The 23,004-nt window shown below is 41.3% G+C and overlaps 1 protein-coding gene across 6 annotated transcripts in view; it reads left to right on the plus strand.

Annotated features, from left to right (window-relative positions):
- rusc2 (RUN and SH3 domain containing 2) overlaps positions 1-23,004 on the plus strand; it is a 46,379-nt gene that overhangs the window by 6,854 nt on the left and 16,521 nt on the right. For 5 of the 6 annotated variants that reach the window (XR_014877206.1, XM_085180296.1, XM_085180297.1 and 2 more), the window contains exons 2-3: positions 18,823-20,576; positions 21,886-22,426. Coding sequence is in view for 5 of the 6 variants with exons in the window: in XM_085180296.1 (XP_085036422.1) it covers positions 19,017-20,576; positions 21,886-22,426 (2,101 nt within the window). In the remaining variant the exon portion in view is untranslated. The remainder of the gene's footprint in view (positions 1-18,822; positions 20,577-21,885; positions 22,427-23,004) is intronic. The other variant, XM_085180298.1, reaches the window with a different exon arrangement.

The raw sequence follows: 23,004 nt of genomic DNA on the forward strand, positions 1-23,004 counted from the left end.
CTTACAAGTTTATCTTTCTGGCAGTGAATCGATTGTTGGCCACGCAAAATAAAAGCACTGCTGGATTGTAATAGGTGATCTCAGTGAAACCATATACAGTCAGTCTCAGTTGGATACGGAAGTGAAGAGAGAGATTGAAGGGAAGAGAGATTATGAGAGAGGCAGAAGTAAAGGAAAGATGTGTTACACTGCAGTGCAATATGGAGGAGAAGCAGAAAGAGTAGCTGAGCAGGGATTTAGTGCAAGTGAAGTGGGGAGGGGGATAAATGAGAAAAAGCAATCACGTGTCAGAAGAAGATGGGGAACAGAGTGAGAGGTGTTTGGATGTGGACCAGAGGAGGAGCAAGAAGGACAAAGTCAGCACAGTGTGAGGAGGAGGTCGAGAGGAACGGAGGTGGGATGGCTGGAAGCAGAACTGCAGCGCTGCATTTTCAAACATGCTTTGCAAGTCATACTGATAAAACTTGGTGTCATGTTCACAGCTGGTTCCATCTGTGTTTGACACGTCACGGTGTCACATGTTCATGCAGACTCATGCTCACGCTGTCAGGCTTTGTGGGAACTTAAATACCTGTTATGACAAGACTTTGAAGTAATCTGTGGCTCAACCTGTTCAATATAACGACCAGCAAAAAGCCCACCTGCATTTAATCATCTTCTGAGGGTGTGTTTGTGAGAAAAGCAGTTACTTGAAATAAAAGAAAGTTTCCTGTGTCATGTGACACACGGTGAAGATCTTTGTCTGCTATCTTATCTGCAAAAAAGGATAAAATATCCTCATCTGGACAAGTTTGAATTCAGTACGGTGATGGTTTTTGTCAGGTTAGATAAAACTGAGTAGGTTGGTCCTTAAAACAAAAAGATATTTGTCACGTGACACAATAATCAAATGATTTATGTAATGATCCTCAAGTGGTTCTCTGTGAGAAAACCGGTGTTTCTGTTTCATGTATTGACATTTAATGTGTTGTTTTATGGGCAATAAATTGCATTTTTAATTGAAAGTTAGGAGCGATTAGCAGCCAGAACTGCACTGATGTGCTGTAATTCTTAGTGCAGGTATCACTTTTCTTCATCTGTTCAGTGATGTGCATATCTCGGTTATCATGAGCAGTTACTGTCACCTCTATCAGCTCAATTTCATTTCAGTTCAGTTTTATTTATATAGCAGCAAATCATAACAACCATTTCCTCAAGGCGCTTTGTATTGTAAGTTAAAGGCGCTACAATGATAAAGGCATTTGAATGTGACTGGGGTAGCAGAGGGATGACTGCATTTTATTTGATTTACAGATTGATGGATTGCTCTATTACAGCAGCAGAGGTAATAAACAATACTATGCTCAATACAGCAGAATAGTGCCATAAAATAGAGTAAATATCTCAAAAGGAACCACATATAAAAAAGTTAATTAAAAGAGCAAAAAGCTCAATAAAATCAATGATGCTTAGTAGAAATAGAATAGAGCTGAAGCAATAATAATTTGGCTGTAAAGGCCGTCGTGCTGGGGATTCTGTGATAAAGCAGTAAAGAGGAGTCCTGTGGGACAGCAACACCTTCATGTGTTTTTGTGTCAGTGGAGCTAAACATACAGGATCAATAGGACGACCAATTTTCGCTGTGTCAACAGGTAGCATCCCCCCCTCCCCCCACCCCTCGGTTGCATGTAGTGCAGTGAACTCTGCTACATAGATCAATAGATGGTAAATCAAATCAAAAACATGTGGAATATGAATTGAAACAATTCAATTCAATTTTATTTATATAGCGCCAAATCACAACAAAAGTCGCCTCAAGGCGCTTTATAGATACAGAGAAAAACCCAACAATCATATGACCCCCTATGAGCAGCACTTTGGCGACAGTGGGAAGGGAAAAACTCCCTTTTAACAGGAAGAAACCTCCGGCAGAACCAGGCTCAGGGAGGGGCGGGGCCATCTGCTGCGACCGGTTGGGGTGAGAGAAGGAAGACAGGATAAAGACATGCTGTGGAAGAGAGACAGAGGTTAATAACAGATATGATTCAATGCAGAGAGGTCTATTAATACATAGTGAGTGATTATTCAGAAATCTCAAACTCTTTTTTTTTTTTTACAGTAGAACGTAGACACGGTGAGACGTCTCAGAAAAATGTGCAGCATCCCGTCTTTATCAAAGATTTACAAATGACAGCATTCTGTTGTTATGCTCTATTTTCAGTGTCCTGATTTTTTTGGAACTGGGGTTGTATGTAACTGATTAGCTGTCTTGAGTTAGCCACACTTGAAGCAACACTTGTCTGTGTGTATTATGGATGAGACTGAAACATCATCCACAGTCTGTGTATCCTCATAACGTTCATGGTCTCTTGAATACTTTGTGGTCCCCTTATTGGAGAATTGGCATCACAAGCAAAACACTGTTTCTTAAACAATGGAATTAAATCAAAAGTTGTGCATGTTAACATCAGTGCAAGCTTAAACTGACAACACAGGTGTAAAACTGAGCCTGTGCAGCCCCCCCGGCCTTTATTCCAGCACCAGTCGAGCCGCAGATAAGATGGATGTGATTATTTGTTAGAACAGTAGAACCTTGTTATCGTTCTCTCGTACATGTATAATGTTCTAGTTTTGAGTTAGTATGGTAGGAATTCATGACTGTTTGACTTTTGGAACACATCCTTCTTTGTGTTTTTGTTCCCGGCAGCTGGTTGGACTTGGTGGAACATTTCCACGCTGAATACGTGACTCAGTGTACTGTGACTGGGTCACTTCCTGCTTGTTTTCTATTTTTCTCCTTTTAGTTATCTGTGTGGATGTTTTACATATTTTTTCCCTGAGTAGCAGATAAACCTTATGTTACTCGTCGAGTTCAGCGCAGCAGTGAAACGGCCTCAAAGTTCCAAGAACCCTTGAAGGTTGTTTAGTTGCAGCATTCCTCGCTTTTAGCTCTTCCTGTCTTTTTGTCTGGCTCTATTTTGCTTTGTGACGGCGAATGTGTAGCAGACAAAAGATCCATTCAGTCGCTCTGCAGAGAGAAACACTGATAACTGGGCACCAAGACAGCTACAGACTGTTGCAGGAGAGGAGAGCAAAGCAGGGACTGTCTGAAAAAGAGAAATATTTGTTTTCTGTGACTGTGTTTGTTTTTGTTTGTTTGTTTGTTTGTTTGTTTTTGTTTTTTTTCCACAACGAGCCAACAAATCATAGATGCAGGATGTGTAACATGTAATGCAATCGTGCTGTTGGTTGTTGGTAAGTTTAGTTATTTTTCTTGGCTGTATGTGGATCTCTCACGGCGTTTGGTGGGATGGTCCAAAGAAAATGATCGTATACATTCATCTATGAATTTTCTAATGTTTAATAGAAATTCCATTTACGAAGGAAAAGACTAATTAGTCTTTATTTTGGAGCAAATTCAACTTTTCAACATGTTGTTTTGTTTGTTTGTTTGTTTTTTCTTTATCGGACCTGACTGGTGATTCTACACATGTAGTTCTTAGTAACTGCAGTAAAACTACACCTATGGTTGCTTTCCCATTCATTTAAATTAGCTGCAGTGGCAGTACAGGTATAGGTGGTGTACAGCAGCTCATTTCAGTTCATTCTTTGTACCGTTTTGTATTAGCAGGGTGCTTTATTTTCAATTGTTCTGCATCCTCCAGCCATTTAATTATACTTCTAAGATGTTAAATTATTCATTTAATACATTTTTTCTTTCTTAAAAAAAAATAATTATATATTATATATAAAATATGTGTATATTTTAGTACACGTGTGTGTGTGTATGTATGTGTGTGTGTGTGTGTGTGTGTATGTATGTGTGTGTGTGTGTGTGTGTGTGTGTGTGTGTGTATATATATATATATATATATATATATATATATATATATATATATATATATATATATATATATATATATATATATAAAAGATGTGAATTTGAGTTTGTAAGTAAATTTGTTTTTACTTTTTTAAGCAGTTTTGATACAGGCCAGGTTAAATTCGACGTTTTATTATTTTTTTTCTGAATCTGTTTTCTGTCTTGACTTCTTCACATAAACAAGTTGTCACCTGCTTGTGTTTTATTGCAATAAATGTGTCCTGCTGTGCGTGGACTTCATCCATCATCATAATTGCTGTTGCGTCTGGCTGTGCTGTCTCTGCCCGTCGAGGGTGTGCCGTCACTCGGATGCACCCCTCCTGGGCTTGGACTCATTCCTGGAAGTACAGCCCCGATGATTTAAGAGGGAGGATGTCCTTTGTTGCTTTGCTTTCCTTTTCCTCTCGTGTTTCATAAATAGGTCAGTTTCCCACCCTAGTTAGCATCTAAGCTATGCTGTTAATGCTTTCTGAGGCACCCATTAAGGATGTAGTTGTGGAGAAAGATAATAATGGAATTGATTTTTAACAAGAACCTTTTACTAATCCGTAGTTATCCGAGTGTCAGAGACCAAAAATCGTCTTTTTTTTTGTTCTCCATTATTATCACATTATTGATTAACTGTGTTTCCTGGCGAAAAAACCTCTAATAATATGGCAGTACGGCTCCTTCCTCACACGATCCTGAGTGTTTGTCACGGTACTGGGTCACGGACTCAGTGCTTTGTGTTTATTGGTGATTCTAGCTATAATTATTATGACTTCTGGTTCTCTGCTAATGTTACATCTTTAGTCCTTGGGTTGTGGTTTCTGTTTTGTATCATCTCTGTGGTTCAGGTTCCTGTGTTTCCACGTCTTAGTGTCTAGTCTGCGTCTTAGTGCTTTGTCTCAGTTTCCTGTTTTACTTTGGTAGTCCTTGTCCCATGGTTATGGTTTCAGTTCTGCTTCCCCGTGTCTCGTCATTATCCCAGCAGTGTTTCCCTCCTGTCTCCCATTCCCTGATTACACCAGTATGTATTTGAGCCCTGTGTTTTTCCCTGCCCGTTGTCGCGTCCTCTGCGTTAGTTGTGTATTCCTCAGTCCATGGGTGTAACTTTGTGCTGAACATTGGGGGGTCAAGATCTCTGTCTAAATAAATAAATCTGGGTAAATTCCCAGATGATTAAACATGCAGCTATTTTGCTCGTAATACCTGAAATGAGTAAAGAAAATCAACAGCCTACTTATGCAAGATAATTCATAGTTTTATTGGGGGGGTTATAATGGCTGTGTCTGATTATTGTGGGGGTCATAACCCCCCTGGAAATTACGCCCCTGCCTCAGTCGTCATGTTTTGTCAGGTTATGTCACGCCAAGTCATGAACTCCTAGTTTAGATCATCCTTCCTAGTTTGAATGTTGTTGTTTGTTTCTAGTGCTCATGTCTTGTGTTTCTTTTTCGTTTTCTGCCAGTGAATAAAAACTGTCGCCTTGAGTCCTGCCTGTGGGTCCAACCACTGCCTGCCACACAGCTCACCGTGACAGTGTTACTGTCAAAGCGGGCAGTTGTTTCTTTAAGACACGATTCCATTTAGTTTGACTTGTCTTTAATTCCTATTTTATTACAGTAAATATTAGGGGTGCAACGATACTCGTAATGATTATTGAACCGTTCAATACAGCGCTTTCGGTTCTGTACGCATATGTATGAACAATACAACATTTTAAATTTATTTTATCAACTTTCCTTCTGACGCTGCTGTCTGTGTTGAGCGCTCAGTGGATCTGCGCTCGACAGTGCAGCCTAGGCGGAGTAGTCGAACGCAGATTCACTGAGCGCAGGGCAAGCTAGCAAGACAGAAGCTAAGCTCTCCTTGCAATATGGCGTTTGGAACTATTTTGGTTTTCATGTGACGTATGACCCTGAAGGTAAGCGTGTCATGGACAAAAGTAAAACAGTATGTCGGATGTGCCACGCAATGCTAAATTACATTAGTGGGAACTAGTGTGTTAGCGCAGTTAGCTCGTTAACGTGTTGGCCGTCCAGCCCCACCCACGCAGTAGCTCGTTAATGGAGATTTGCCGTGTTGTGGCGTTAACGTCATTTTAGATTAACACTGACAGCACTAGTGGGAACACAACGAATATGACTGCACATTTACTCCGACATCATCCTAGTGCAAAGACAAGTGGAAGCAGACAAAAACAACAAGCACGCATGCTACAAACTTTACCCGAGTCATTTAGACAGCCGTTAGCACATGATTCTCCTTATGGGGACCTGATATGTTTAATATGCTGCTGAGAATATAGCCCAGAAGAAGCGTATAGTAGAGCTTTTATTTCGGAAAGAGCCATTTCTCTGTAATAAACTCTCTTTTCCAAAGATGAGGGATTTCTCCATCAGATTTATTATTTTGTTGTTTCAGCAACATTAAATTTAAAAACTGTACTTTTGAGTTAAAATATATATTTATAATTTTAATAAATGACAAATTAAAAAGGCATGAATATTATTTATTTCATTTTTTTGTATCGAAAAAATATCGAACTGTGAATTTTGTGTATCGTTGCACCCCTAGTAAATATCAGGGATGCTGTTGAGTTTTATCCAGTCTGAACACTGAAACATGATCATGAAGTTACAGGAAGTCTTTGGTGCATTCAGCAGATTTGACATGTAGTTATGTTTACTCTGCTGTAGGACTTTGGTTAGGTCTCAGTACTAAAAGGCAACTATGTTCATCAGCAAATGTACCTGTTGGAACATTTAGCTAAATGATGCTAAAACACTGCACAGTATAGGAAAATAACACTGTGGGTATAAAATGCTGTGAATCTGAAGGTGCTGTGTTTATTTTGTCTTGTGTATTTTCAGGCTCACGACAGATTTGGAGACTAGTTGGGTGAATAAAAACAATAACAATCCGATGCTGCTGATTTCAGAATGATATTCTGGTCTCCTCATCTGGTTTAACTGGGTTTAGACTGTATAAGCATCAGCAGTAGGACGTCCTGAGAGAGCTCGACCTTTCTGGATGAATTCAGGTTCTTATGTAAGCAGGTATTGTGTTGGAAGTAAAGAGAGACGAAGAAAAGAAATACTTTCTCATGCTGCCCCTCGTGGAGCAAGGCTCTATCTGATTGGGTGGCATTGTAGCTAGGGTTTCTGATGTCGCATGGGAAATGGATTTCGATTGGCCAAACACAGCCTCTTTGTTCTTCTTAACCCGTTATCTGATCAGATGTGCTGCAATCTGGTAATAACACAGAATTCAGTCATGCTGCTGTTGTTGTTGTTGTCGGCTTGTGTGAGGCTGCTTGTGCATGTTTTCTTAAGAAAAGTGTGCAGAAGCTTTCTCTGCACTGTATTGTGCTCTTTGTTGCAAAGGCTACGTAAAGGCTGAACAGTTTTAGATTAACTTTTTCACTTGTAGGACCGTTATTTATATTTGTCAGGGTGGAACTGTTGCAGTTATGTAACTGCATGGGTATGGGTGCCCCATGAAATGCCAAAAAGATAAATGTGGTGGTTAATGCAGCATAATGGGCATTCACTGGACGTATTCACTGTTCACTCTGTCATTTCTGCGTGTGCCTGAATAGCTGAATAGCTTGGCAGCCTGCATACATTTGTCAATCTTTTAAGAGGCAGTTTTGAGACAAGCGTCACACAGCGTCGTTTCATTGCTGCTGATTGATGTATCATAAATATCACGCAGTAGATTTAAAAAGGCTTAACTTGTGGGTCTGTGCCTAGATGTCTTCACAACATAGCTGTTGATACTTAAATTTTTAAATGATTTTTATAAAGACACATGCATTAAATTAATGTAGGAGATTTTATATCATTTGCTTTTAACTGATTCTATGTCAGTTTAAAGCAAATTAATTGCTGTATGAATGAAAGGTGAAACGTGGCTTGTAGTGAAAAATGCTTTGACATAATGTTTTTCCTCATAGCTGTTTTGTCAGTATCAGTCATCCCTTCAAACACTTTAATCCTTTAATCCTCAGATTGTCTTTATTAATTATCAAAAGGAAACCTATTTGTCACAGTTTTTCAGAAATTGATATCTGTAAAATCACTAAAGGATTGAGGAAAGCAGTGAGACTGTCATCTTGCACAGTCGAAGCAGATGATGTCACACTCTGTTACCTGGCTCATGAGGTGAGGGTTATAAACAACAACCAGCATGTTGTGTGAAAAGTCCCTGGTGAACACAGCAGAGAGGACGAGTGTGTTTGTGTTGCAAAGCAATAGATAATTGTTATTATTTGATTTTATTTTAAATAATTTTTGGTTTAACAGGCAGAGGCTCCTTTGACCAGTTAAATATAAATGCTCTTTAAGCTCACGTAAAAGTAGCTATTCAGTGTTTTAAGATTAGGGATGGGTACCGGTATCCGGTGCCATCATGGCACCGGTTCTGACATAAACGGTAGTAACCAGACCGAAAAGCAGCGCGCATTTCGGTGCTTTATTTCGGTGCTTTTTTTTTCCTGAGCTGTGATACACTTTCTTCTTCCTTACATTTCTATTGGCGGTTGGCAAACAACTGAAAGGTGCATTACCGCCACCAACTGGTATGGAACGATACACTTTAGATTCTAGCCAATCATTTTACGTTTCGAGGATAGTAGGCGGGTCCAGGTACGTACGTTCTTTTTAGGGGTGCAACGATACTCGTATCGATATCGAACCGTTCGATACAGTGCTTTCGGTTCGGTACGCATATGTATCGAACGATACAACATTTTTAATTTATTTTATCAACTTTCCTTCTGATGATGCTGTCTGTGTTGAGCGCTCAGTGGATCTGCGCTCGACAGTGCAGCCTAGGCGGAGTAGTCGAACACAGATTCACTGAGCGCAGGGCAAGCTAGCGAGACAGAAGCTAGGCTAGTTGCAACATGGCAAATTGAACCTCCCCCACCCTCATTCAGATCTGGCGTTTGGAACTATTTTGGTTTTCATGTGATGTATGACCCTGAAGGTAAGCCTGTCATGGACAAAAGTAAAACAGTATGTTGGATGTGCCAGCAATGCTCAATTGGTGGGAACTAGTGTGTTAGCGCAGTTAGCTCGTTAATGTGTTGACGTCTTCCAGCCCCACTCATGAGGTGATCCGCGGTAGCTCGTTAACGGAGATTTGCCGTGTTGTGACGTTAATGTCATTTCAGATTTACGCTGACAGCACTAGTGGGAACACAACCAATATGACTGCACATTTACTCCGACATCATCCTAGTGCAAAGACAAGTGGAAGCAGAGAAAAACAACAAGCAGCATGCTACAAACTTTACCCGAGTCATTTAGACAGCCGTTAGCACACGATTCTCCTTATGGGGACCTGATATGTTTAATATGCTGCTGAGAATATAGCCCAGAAGAAGCGTATAGTATAGCTTTTATTTTGGAAAGAGACATTTCTCCATAATAAACTCTCTTTTCCAAAGATGAGTGATTCCTCAATCAGATACAGGGCTCGCAAAATCGCTAGCCCGACGTCCTGGGGCTTTTTTCCAGTCGGGCTACCAAAATCTATCTCTGCCCTGCCCGTCGGCCTATCCTAGGAAGGAAAAATATATGTCAATGCTTTTGCATTCTTTTGGAAATGTAGCTGGGTAATTATGTCATTGGCATCGGCCACTGTCAATATGTGACATACTGAAATCGCGTTTGAATTTGCGCTTGTTTTTTGCTTTCACTTTGCAATCGCGTGAACTGTGTATAGAGAGCGACAGTACTGATTGGTGAGTGATGATAATTTGCGCACCAATTCCTCTGACATCGTCTTATCAATCGTTAGCTTACTATGCAAACATGACAAGTGAAATCTCCCGCAGCTTAAACATGTGAGAGGTTGATCGCGCAGAGAATCGCTGAGCGTTATGTTAGTGCGTGTGTAAAAGCAGCAGGATATATATTTTAGTTCTGCTGAGCCAAATAAGACAGGTCAGCGTGAAGAAGTGACAGCCAAAGAAAAGCTTACCACAAAACGGAAAGGTTATGACAAATCAGACTATAAGGAAAAAAGAAAGTGCAGCTTTATGGTTTCATGGACAAAAGAATTTCTGTGGCTGCAATATGACGAGCTAAATAACCAGGGCTGCACATAAGTGGTCCGCAGGTGCGCATTCGCTGTCAAAATAAAAACCCGCACAAGATAAGAAGTTGCAACGCGTGTTTGCGTACATAAGATTTTCAGGAGGACAGACATTTGTTTAGAACTCTTAAAGATGTCGAAGAAGCTCCTTTAAGCAATTACTGTGATGTTCCTCCACCTCCAAAGAAATGTCAGAAGGAGTCCGAACCACAAAAGAAGCGCGTATTCTCTGAAAAGTGGTTGCAGGAGGTGAGCTGGCTTCAAACAAATGATGAACGCACAGAGATGTGGTGCAGAATGTGCCGTGAAAATTTAATAAATGACAAATTAATAAAAAGGCATGAACATTTTTTTTGTATCGAAAAAATATCGAACCGTGACACCAAAGTATCGAACCGAACCGAACCGTGAATTTTGTGTATCGTTGCACCCCTAGTTCTTTTAGAGCAGAGCTACAGATTAAAAATGCCCAAGACGAAGCGGTCAAAAGTCTGGCTGTACTTCACAGCAAAAGATGCAAACTCAGCAGCTGCAACAAGTGCTTTAAGCTGATACTGTCAAAGGAGGTCACACTTTAAATCCGATGAACCTAGCCCTGCCAGTGTAGCAGAAATGATGATGGCAGCAGCAGCCGTTCTTCTCTGTGTGAGTAGCTTAATGTTGTTCGTGTGTAATTTACGTTGAGTAAGCTAACCGCGTTATTAAATTAATGCATGTAACGTGAACTAGCAAACACCATCATAGCTACATGCGGCTGTCTTCTTGTTTGATGGCAGATACTCCCTTCACCCTGGCCAAAAAGGCTAAAATGACCGAAGAAAAAGTGGAAAACAGCTAAACATGAGAGGTTTTTGGACAAAGTTTGTGTTTTTTCCATTGTTTAAGCACTGCTTCCAGCCCAGAGTGATACCATATATGCCCTATACCTGCAGAAAAGACTAACATTGTTATCTTTTTACAAAAAAACAGCTGAACATGAGAGGTTTTTGGACCAATTTTGTGTTTTCCATTCTTTAAGCACCGGTTTGAGCACCGTTTAAGCACCGGCACCGTTTCAAAAGTACCAGTTTGGCACCGGTATCGGATAAAACCTAAACGATACCCATCCCTATTTAAGATAATGAGCAGCTTTTATTTTCCTTAGCATGAACTCTGATGTGAAAACTACAGTGAGGAGGACTCATCAGAACTGTTGCTTGTTACTGTAGCTACAATCAAAATCTCACTGGTGAAAGTCCAACAAGTGTCTTTAATCAAATTATGTTTATCACAAATTAAACGTGAAAAATAATGTGATTTCACCACCACCCAAACAGAATCTGTCTGCATGCAGTTCATATATTTCACCACAATCTTTGCTGATTTCTTGTAAGTTGCAGACGATCAATAACAGCTGCAGCATGCAGGGGTGAGTCTAAAGAGGGACACGGCGTTTTTTACTAATTATTTTGCACCTTTTAGATTATTAAACAGAAAATGTAATAGAAATACAATTATTGCTTCAGCTACTCAGCAATATGTAAAGTAAAATGAGTTTAGTTTTGTTCAGAGACTAGATTAATCCACAAAGTTGGCGACAGTGGGAAGGAAGAACTCCCTTTTTAACAGGAAGAACTCTGGGAAAAACCAGGCTTAGAAGACTGATATATTTCATCACCGCTGCTTTCAGCAGTGAAATCCTGTTGTTATATGATGACAGAGAAGCCACAATGAGGCTTTTAGCGCCCACCTCTAAAGCGACCCCAACTGAACCTGGGTCCCTCCATCTTTTTGTTTTTAGAACTGAACAGGCTTCTTGTTTGAGAGATGAAATGTCTTCACACACGTGCAGAAGTCCAGGCACTGTCTTTTTCACACTCTTAGGAGTAGAAAAGAGATTCCTCACGTGAAGAGATCAATACTTACATGGGCTGCTCGCCTAAAGTTCATCTTCTTCACAAGAATTCACAGCAACAGGTGATATGAACGAGACAGCTGTCTAATCTGACGACACATTACACAGTCTCGCCTACCTAACCCTGCAGATTATCTCATAAAACCAGTTGGCTTTCCCTAACCTCGCCTGGAGTCTTTAACTGAGCACAGAGTCATTAATGTGACTCTGCTAACAGGAACCAGTGACAGCCTCAGATACATTGAAGGCTTCTTGGACCTGATACGTATATTATATGCAGAGATATGTGGAGTCTTGTTCCCGCTGATATATTAATGGAAGAAAGGAGCAGATTCTATGATGTTGTATACGTCACTTACTTCCTGTTCCACATGAGTGTTTGTATTCAACACTTAAAGAGAAAACGCTGCAAGAAGATTAGACTTATTCTTTGGTGGTTTGTTGCATCAGGTGTCTTTGTGTCGTCTCTGTTGTTATGTAACAACAGAGACGACACGTTGCTAAGCGTAGTAGTAATGAGATGTCAGGCTTCTTCTGATTCTTACCACACAAACAAAACAAAATGCACTTTTCTGTTTGAAACTCACACAAACGTGCGTGAGGAGTGTGTTTCATACGATACGCCGGTTGAAAATCGTTCTTATATTAGTCCGTCAAGAAAAGGAAAATTACATAAATGAAACTGTTTATGATAAAATGAAAAGCTGTGAAGATTTTTAGTGCTGTAATGGTTTAGTTTAGGCTTTGGTTCAGAAATGTTTTATTCTCTGTTTCAGTCACTACAATTAATTTATGGCAAGTAGTCACAAAACGGGTATTTTTGATTAATGATGCCCTAAACAAGCAACCGATGGTTTTTATTTTCTGTCCGTCAGCTTCTTCTGATGGTCTGTGTGGTTTTGGTGACTCAGCGATTATAACTCGACTCAGTATCTTCGCTGTGATTTGGAAATGCAGTGAGTGAAACGTGGGCTCAGATCTTGGTCTGTTGTTTGTTTACTTTGCTGTTTAATCCAGGAGGAATTTAAAGGCTTTTTCCATCCTTCGCTATCACATGAAACACAGCTTCCCCCCAGGCAGGTGCAGGTACACATTCACTGTGGGGGGTTTTCACACCGTGACGAACAATAGTTTCTTTCCTGCTATAATTTATCAGTTCAAGATACTAAAAAAGAAAAGTGAGAAAATGTCATGATTCATACCTGCAGCACAGGTTAGTGGGAACCCATCACTTCTTTGTTCACAGCTTTGAGATAAATAGGTTGAGCTCCACTTGAGGTGAATCCGAGTCCATCCCGACAGCGAATACCACTCCATTCTCTGTTTAAAAGGTCAGATATCAAGAGAAGCATCACAGTTATTGCAGTGCCAGAGTAAACCTGTCGCACTGTGCGAACACGTAGCTGTAGAGCTGCTGTGTGTCGCCTCGTTTGGCCTTTGTGTTTTCTTTCACTGCAAAACTGACGAAGAAGCCTTTGCCTCCATCGTGATCGTGAAGCTCTCACCAGCATTTATATCTTCATCTTCTTATCCATTTGACTGTTAGCAGTGCAGCTTTCCAATATGCTAAAATGCGGCTTTTGCTTTTATCTTCACATCTGATTTCCCACTTTTTTAGTCACAGGCGCACTTAATCTGAGATTACGTACAGTACATATCAGTCTGGACTATACAAAGGATAGAAAGGTGGTTTATGAAGCATTTCTACATAACTTGAGTAGAAAAACAAACATATAAACAAATGATGGAGAAGCTTCCCAGAAATGATAAAGAGCATTAAAGCCTGTGTGAAATGTTGTTACTGCAAATAGAGCTGCATTTTACCTCCTCTGGGGAGGAAGTGGGAATCTGATGGAAAAATGACTTTCAGTATATTTATTCACCTCAGTGCGGTGAGACTAGCATGAGGAAATGCATTGTTTTGTGTAAATTTTCTGTAACGACACCTAATTTGGGAGTTACGTGTATTGACATATAAAGACACCTTTATCTATAAAGTTTCATCAGCACGAACGCTGCTGGGCTGTAATTGAAAAATGGCAGACTTGCTGCAGTGCAAGGTAGTGCATACTTGCCTGCAAACAACAGCAAAGTAATAATCTTTTCCTTATTTGAAGATAAATTGCATGCTAGGTAAATGTGTGTTTGCACCAACAAGTATAATCTGACAGCAAGAAGATGTGAGGGCCTCGTGGAGATTGGATCGTTTGAGGGGCAAGAGAAGGATGAAGGCTCAATCCTGTGTCTGTTATTTAGGGTGTGATGTGAATAAGGATGAGATCATAGTCCTGTTTAAGAGTCAGCTGTTTGGTGTGTTACTGGCTCTCACTGTTTCCACTTCATGTGTTTCTGACTCAACCTGCTCACTGGAATCATACTTGGTTGTAATTCTCTACAGTTACTGAAGCTGTTTTAATAGTATTGTAGCCTCCCTGGCTGAATGATGGTCTCTTATACTGATGCTTCAGAGGTTTTATTGGAAAGGTTTTTATTGAAACATTCAGTAAAGACACCATAAGAGCTAGGAGCAAAACAAAACCAGCAATATTAATACCATAACATCAAAGGAAACAAATTTCTCCTGCTCACATATAGCATATACATCAAATTTACATCATTCAATTCATTATATCACCTCACTAACTTACAACTACACTTAAAGGTCAAGGTTAACAACACAAACTCTATTAAACGACATTTTGATAGCATGTAACTTATTCCGTTAAAGGAAACATTAACAAACCTTGTGCCACTGTCAGCCAGGTACTAATTGGCAAAGGAAACGTACATATTTTTCACTTTAAGGCACACTATTTACCATATCCTAAAAGAAACGTTACTAACGAGCCCTTTAACGGTTTTGCGCCAGTTTCCTGTTTCAAAATAAAAGCATGGATTTCAAAATAAAACCGAAGTACCTTTCAAACAAACGTAAAAATATTTAAATTTAAAGGTGATTTGCAAGTATTACTTTACATTACTACATTACTAGTTTAGTAAATGTTTTGGGAGACTCGCTGATCATTGGTGGAAACAACTGTGCATTGTGTTTTGTAGCTCCAGAACTCTAATTTCTCTTTTTACTACATTTTTAACAACAAGTATGGTTGCAGTGGAGGATGCTGTCGAGTTTTTGGAGTAAAAACTACATTAGGACTAATAATTTGATCGTCTGTGGATGGTTTTTGACCTTTTGTAATGCAGCTCTGGATTCCCGTTACCTTCTCCTGAAAGTCTGTCATGTGGGGAAGAAACAAGAAATTGCTAATAGAAGTTTAATTTTTACTTATTAAACTAAAAGGGACAGACAAGCTCCTATCACAGTGAAAAGAAAGAGACAGCAAAAACTAGAAGCTGATCACTAAAAGAGCAAATCAAGAAGGTTAAATGATTAAAAACACCCTGAGCAGGATTTAGCAGTCAGCATCAGACTGCAGAGTCGCTCTGGCTCTCCTCCCTCTGGCCTTAAGTACTCCTGGTCTAATTGCAGACTACAGACATTTGCTCAGAAGGGAGGCTGAAGAGAAGAAAGCAAGACATGCAGGAACTACCCCTGAGTTCAACCAACCCAAAACAAAGAGACTATTGCAGAGCTGCTTTACACAGTGCTCACTGTCTTCATGCAGCAGACTTTGTTCTTACATTATGTCCTTTATTTTTCTCATGTGTAACATTAGTTAAGCTAGCAACAAAAAAAGAAGCTAGGTGTGTTTAGGCTTTACTAGAAGAAAAGTGGCTTGAGAACAAATAAACACACTCCTCATCTGTTCCTGTTGTTTCATAAATTACTCGAACATTAAAGTTTAAACACAGTATGACCTCAGGTATGTGAGCCCTGTTAGCGGTGTTAGGATGCTCCTGTTGCTGGGTGGATGCTTCCATTAAAGCCTAAAAGTAAACACAGAATCTAAAGTTTTTCAGTTATGGGGAGTTCATCAAGACTCTTGTTTGCTTTGGGAAAGTAAAACTTCAGCCACTGGTTTGTTATTGCTTTCCCTGGAGGGGCTTTACAGTGATTGGTTTTGGGACTTTGGGGTTAGCTGATCCCATGTATTACAAGCTAATGAAAGCTCTGATGCTCCTTCAAGGACGAGTTTTTTGTAAATGATTGTGCGTTATCCTGTGGTTTAAGCCATTTGATACTTTAACTGTACTTATATTGTATGGTATACCATAGAGCTGGGCGATATATCGAGTTTTTAAAAAATATCGATATATTTTTATACGAGATATAAGATGTGACAATATCCTTTATATCGATATAGTCTATGTTACGTTATAACTATACTTGTGGAGCCGCAAGTTTGCCTCTCTTTCGTCCACTTTTGTCTTTACGCAACATTACTCGGCCTCACCTCTCCTTCACTGAACACAACTCCCCCTCCTCCCCCATCGCTTCACCTGCAGGAAGCGACAAGATGGGCACGGCAAATCTCCGTTAACGAGTTACTGCGCATCGCCCCGTGCGTGGGGCTGGACGCCGTCAACGTGTTAGCTAGCTAACCACGCTAACGAGCTAACCACGCTAACGCCATGCAGCCCAGAGGCGCTGCACAGCCTAAAATCCTTTCATTTTCTCAAAAGTTGACAGCGCGCCTTATGTATGAATTCTGGTTGTGCTTGATGGCCGCGAAGCGATTTTATGTGGTACACAGCGCTCAGCAATCTGTCAAAAAATGTTTTAGTACGACTTTGGTAAGCTACGGTGCTGCACCGGTTGATGGATTGTCAGAGCATTACGGCTACCGAGGAGCCTCGCGGAGTGATACGTACTGTGCTTCAACGTAATATTACCCTACTGTGTATAAGGACCATAAATGGCACCTGTTAAGAGACGTGGTTACGAAGAGGATTTCAAACTCAATGCTGTCAGTCACACAGTAGAAGTTGGGAACAGAGCAGCTGTGAAATCTGTCTTTGTTACTATGCTCTGCATCTTTTAGTTTACATTTTGACTGCACAATTGTGAGCTTTTTGTTATGCACAAAAACAACATTGTTTTCTTTTATTTATGGAGCATTATTATTTGCATTATTAAATGCTCATAATTTATTTTTGAGTAAATTTTATGTACATCTATGCTCTATGTTAATAAAAGTGCCCGTGTGACATCTGGGACACAGCTTTGACTAAGAACTCTCTTTTTGTTCTTACTTTATGGCTTAAAAAAATATCGAGATATATATCTTATATCGCCGTCCAGGTAAAATATATCGAGATATGAATTTTTGGTCATATCGCCCAGCCCTAGTATACCAGTATTATGCTATACTGTAAATACTATATGGTAACTTTACAGAAATATGTGATTTTTTTTTTTTCTTCTGTGCAAGATGTAACAACGCACTAACAGTAAAGGCTAAGTCTTAAGCTAAGAAAACCATATGTAGTTTATAGGGGTGCAACGATACTCGTATCGATATTGAACCGTTCGATACAGTGCTTTCGGTTCGGTACGCATATGTATCGAACAATACAATTTTTTAAATTTATTTTATCAACTTTTCTTCTGACGCTGCTGTCTGTGTTGAGCGCTCAGTGGATCTGCGCTCGACAGTGCAGCCTAGGCGGAGTAGTCGAACGCAGATTCACTGAGCGCAGGGCAAGCTAGCAAGACAGAAGCTAAGCTCTCCTTGTAACATGGCGTTTGGAACTATTTTGGTTTTCATGTGACGTATGACCCTGAAGGTAAGCGCATCATGGACAAAAGTAAAACAGTATGTTGGATGTGCCACGCAATGCTCAATTACATTGGTGGGAACTAGTGTGTTAGCGCAGTTAGCTCGTTAACGTGTTGCCGTCCAGCCCCACGCGCGGGGCGATCCGCGGTAGCTCGTTAACGGAGATTTGCCGTGTTGTGACGTTAACGTCATTTCAGATTAACGCTGACAGCACTAGTGGGAACACAACGAATATGACTGCACATTTACTCCGACATCATCCTAGTGCAAAGACAAGTGGAAGCAGACAAAAACAACAAGCACGCATGCTACAAACTTTAGCCGAGTCATTTAGACAGCCGTTAGCACATGATTCTCCTTATGGGGACCTGATATGTTTAATATGCTGCTGAGAATATAGCCCAGAAGAAGCGTATAGTATAGCTTTTATTTTGGAAAGAGACATTTCTCTGTAATAAACTCTCTTTTCCAAAGATGAGTGATTTCTCCATCAGATAGATTTATTTTTATTACTTTGTTGTTTCAGCAACATTAAATTTAAAAACTGTACTTTTGAGTTAAAATATATATTTATAATTTTAATAAATGACAAATTAAAAAGGCATGAACATTTTTTTGTATCGAAAAAATATCGAACCGTGACACCACAGTATCGAACCGAACCGTGAATTTTGTATATCGTTGCACCCCTAGTAGTTTATTTATTCATTAATCTGAGAGAACTGAAATGCAGTTTGTGAAGGGCAGGAGAAAATTTGTGCCTCAGGACATTTTAAGTTTGTTTTACTCAAAAATTGAAAGCTCATTGCTGTGGTTTCCATTTTATCTCAACCTTTCGGCCAAGAAATTACTCAAGAAAGAAGAAACATCTTTGGAATAGAAGTTGATTTATCACATTATACCTGGGTAGATTGTCCGTGGATATCTTGATGGTGTCTGGTATGAGGACAGAATATCACCATAATATTGGTGGAGCTTCTAGTAAAAAGCATGCAGCTGGCTGCAGTACATAGGGTACCAGGACTTTGGACTAACTGCCTCTATGATGTTACCTACTAACTGAAAAACTCTGCTCTGATGTCCCGTGTTTAACAAGGACACCAATAAAACAAAATATGAGGTGGAAAAAAAGGTTGTTTGTGGTCTAATAAGTTATGATTTTATCTAACACTGTTTCACTGACTTTTTTTACAACCTTGTAGCCTCAACCCCTGTGTGTGTGTGTGTGTGTGTGTGTGTGTGTGTGTGTGTGTGTATTTGCCTGCTTTCCTAACTTCTTTTGTCTTTGTGTTTTCCAGATGTATCACTCTGACCATGGTGTAGACTTCCCTGACCTCTCCTTCCAAATCCCTGGCTGCCCTGCAGAGAGAGGCCCAGCAAACAGAGTGTGAATACAACTGCCAACACACCTCGTTTCAGCCTCCCCCCCTCACCCGTACAGGGCCTCGCTCAGCTGCTGCAGCTCCAGTCCCTCCCTCGCTCCTCATAGGCCATGGACAGCCCTCCTAAACTGTCTGGTGAGACGCTGATTGTGCACCACATTCCCCTGGTGCACTGTCAGGTGTCGAGTAGGCGGCAGGGTGGCTGCGGGAGCTCGATGAAGAGGACCAACCCTTTTAGCCCACCAGAGAACCTGGGCTTGAGTCGCACCACTTCCCTTCCGGAGAGAGACGTCCTCCAGAGAGAAGCTCTCCTCTACAGCAGCCTGATCCAGACCTCTAGTGGCTCCTGGTCCTCCCACAATGGAGGAAGAGAAAGAAAGGGTGGCGGGAGAGGCGGCAGCACAGCCAGCGATGATTCATCATTTGCCTCGAGCAATTCGGAGGACCAGCTGATTACAGCGCACACATTACCCAGAGCCAAGCCGAGGAACAGGAATCCGTTCCGTCACAATCCTTTTCTGCTGAATACCGAAGAGGACGAGGATGACGAAGGGGAAGAAGATGACGGTGACAACCTCAGTGGTTACCTTGAAGACTCTTCCTTTCACCTTCACAGCGACGCTCACTCTGCTCTCAATGACGGTTTGACTTCCTTCCATTTGCACGACCTCGGTTTTGCTCCCCAGCCCTTCCTCCTTCACAGCTCAGTGGGAGGAAGTAGTGGGGAGTCCCTGAGAGGTGGCGCCTCGGATCTTTCTAACCACCTAGAAGACCTCGAGATTTTGGAACTTGCCAGTCAACGGCGCCATGGAAGCAGTGGCTCCAACATGTCGATGGACTGCGGAGATCAAGATTGGGGCGATGACGACGAAGAAGACGAAGATCATCCGATGAGGTGTGGGAGAAGCAGCAAGACGGGCTCCTACTCTTCCAGCTCTTCCACCCAGCACTGCTCCTGCTGTACTCTGTCCCAGAATTACCCTCGGCACTTCCCCGAGGCGTTCTCCGAGCCGTTCTTGGAGTGCCAGCAAGGCTACGGCAGCGACTCCTCCTGCAACAGCTCCGATGGCGTGCTCGTCAACTTCAGTGCCATCTACAACAAGATGAACAACAGCGTCCCAGAGAAGCCACCAGTCTCCGGTCCCACCAACCTCAACAGCTCCACCGACCACTCCTGCACCTCATCTGCTTCCGATCTACCAGGAAACCGAGACTCAACTGGAGGGGCTTTCTATTTGGACCTTCACACTTCTCCAACCGAACCTCCCCTATCTCAACAACTTGGAAACACATTCCCTCTCATCCGTGAACCACGCCTGTCCTCTTCCTCCACCTGTTCCTGCTCAGTGGAGCACCAGGGGGCTCTTGACCTCGATGCCAACTGCAACTCCTACCACCCTCCTCACGCAGGGTCCTCTGGCGACCTCGCTTCCTGTCTCCAGAGTCAGGCACGACTGGTCGTCGCCACCCAGAACTACTACAAACTGGTCACGTGCGACCTTTCGTCGCAGTCGTCCCCGAGTCCCGCGGGCTCCTCGGTTCACAGTTGCTCAGACGAACACAGCAAAGGCAGCCCCACCCCGACTCAGCCGAGTGAGTACTTCCTCTTCAGGCAGCAAGCTTACGAGGAAGGAGTGGAGGAAGAGGATGAAGAGGGAGAGACATCTAGGGTGAGTGGAGAATCCGGCCTCTGTAGTTTTAACAGTTTCTAAGCCATTTCAGGAAACACTGCATGTAAAGGTCCACACGAGAGTGGAAATGCAGTCCACTAGAAGTGTGACCAAAGGGTCAAAGTTCATCAGCTATTTTGTGATGTAAAATTGTAACACTGACAAAACTAAAATGTCATATTGGGTTCCATTTGATATAATATGATTATAATCGAATATGATCAGTGACAGTTTTGTTTTCCTATTTATTATGTGTAAACATAAATACACTGATTTACTGAATAACTGCAGCACTTAACTGTGAATGAGGATTTATGATGATAAAGAATCTATAATCCAAGTCGAAATCAAAAGATCTTTGATTTATCCTCCACTGAATCTGTGTTTAATGTTTTTAGTTAAATAAAGGTCAGTTTAATTACGTTACACAAACAAGTGATTATGATGTAATAGAGGTGGGAATCACTATACAACTCACGATACGATATTATTGCAATTTTTTAAATTATTTTGCGATATTCAAATTCTGTACATAAAGGTAAACTTAATGTACAGAATTAACTAACTAAAATAAAACATGTCTTAAATTAAAATAAGTAAACTGTCATGTTTATTGCTGCCAAAAAAAACAGTTAAACACATTTGGACAGTGAAGGAATGTCAGGATTCAGAAAAAGGATCAACATGCTCTGAAGTCGGAGCATGTTCCATTCCACAAAAAAATTGTTTGTAACAAAATATCGATTTCTGCTGTCCCTGTTTCGATACATTATTAGCAAACTTATAATACGAAGCACTTCGCGGTGACTGTTGTTGTTATTTATGTAGCTAAAACTAAATTGAATTGGTCAGCGAAGCAAGACCAAATCAACAACAGAGACAGAAATTACATCTGACTCAATACAAAAGGAAAAATGGGGAGAAGAAACATAAAGAGCTCCTAAACTGTAAATTAAACTGAAGGCCCGTAACAGTGAAAACTTTAAATAGCAATAACACTGGTATTAGTCTGGTACTGGCTCGTTTTAGACACTAGCCACCGCCTGCAGTTATCTGCTCATGTCTGAGGATTATTTTAGCACTTATGTAGACTGAAGGGTATTAATATCAGTGTGTAACAGTGCCACTGTGTCAAAGCAAATCTGGATTAGTCAGTTTAAGCCTTTGGTTTGTTTTTAATTTGACCTTTAATTGACCTCTTAACCTCTTAATTGACCTCTTAACCACAGCTAGTAATGTGTTTTATTTTATAATCTCTTGGAAAAAGTTTAACTTTCAGTCTTTTCTTTTCATATTCCTCTTTATTCAGCAGGATGATGATGATGATGATAATGACAATGATGAGGAGAAGAAGAAGAATCAGCAGGGAGCTAAAGCTGGTCCTGTGATTGAAGGCCAGGTGTATGTCAACATTTCTCCTCCTCTGTCTGGTCGCGGCGTTATCGGAGCGTCTGCAGGAAGCCGTCCACGTTCTCGCAGCTACGATCGCAACCTGGACAAGTCTCCGTCTCCACGGCTCGGCTCGCTGGAGCGGATGCTGAGCTGCCCCGTCCGGCTCAGCGAGGGCGCTGCCGCGACCCCGCCTCCTCCTCCGAGGGTCACCTCCTTCGCAGAGATAGCTAGAAGCAAACGAAGAAATGGAGGAGCGGGTGGATCGCCCTCGGTGAAGGCTGCTTCAGACGCCGTCTCCTCTCACTCGCACTCCTCAGTGGACTTCTCTCCGATCCCGGAGCAGCGTGTCGAGGCTGACAGTCAGGCCCTGTCGCCTGTACCCTTTACCAGATGTTACAGTCAAGGCAGCATAGAGCGACACCTGGAAGGGGGGAGAGAAACCCGGGCCAAGGCAGAAGGTACACCACCTCTTACACTGCACAACAACAGTGTAAACCTCATTTATTTATTCATTTAGGTTGCAAAGGGACAGAAGAACTTAAACTGACAGTTTTTACGCTTATCTACATAGCCGCCTCAAGCACATTTGCATTAATTTGTTCTCCTTCTGTCCACCTAATGAATGGAAGATACATTGTTTCCTTTTAACTAATCTGGGCTCTGCAAACTCCAGTGGAAAGTATTTGGTTTGATAACAGCTGATGTCATGCAATAATGACATATAAACGCAACATGTTTGGGAGGTTCCCCCTGCACCCTGAGCCAATAGCAGCGTCACGAAAGTATGACTCATGTGATCAAGCCCTGACTGTGAGTTCGTTATAAGGGAAAGAAAGAAGAACACAACCGTTTCTGATTTTTAAAACGACTAAAACCTATAAATATGCTGACATTTTTACATACTTTATAGACTTACTTCAAACAGCAGATCATCAAATGTGAACAAATGTTGAGGTAATATCCCTCAGCTGTGGACAGGCATTTAGTTCGGTCGTGTTTTTTCACTTTTTGGGTGTAAGATTGCAAGCAGGCTGAT

The sequence above is a fragment of the Neolamprologus multifasciatus genome, chromosome 12 (assembly GCF_963576455.1).
Source record: "Neolamprologus multifasciatus chromosome 12, fNeoMul1.2, whole genome shotgun sequence".
Lineage (NCBI taxonomy): Eukaryota > Metazoa > Chordata > Actinopteri > Cichliformes > Cichlidae > Neolamprologus > Neolamprologus multifasciatus.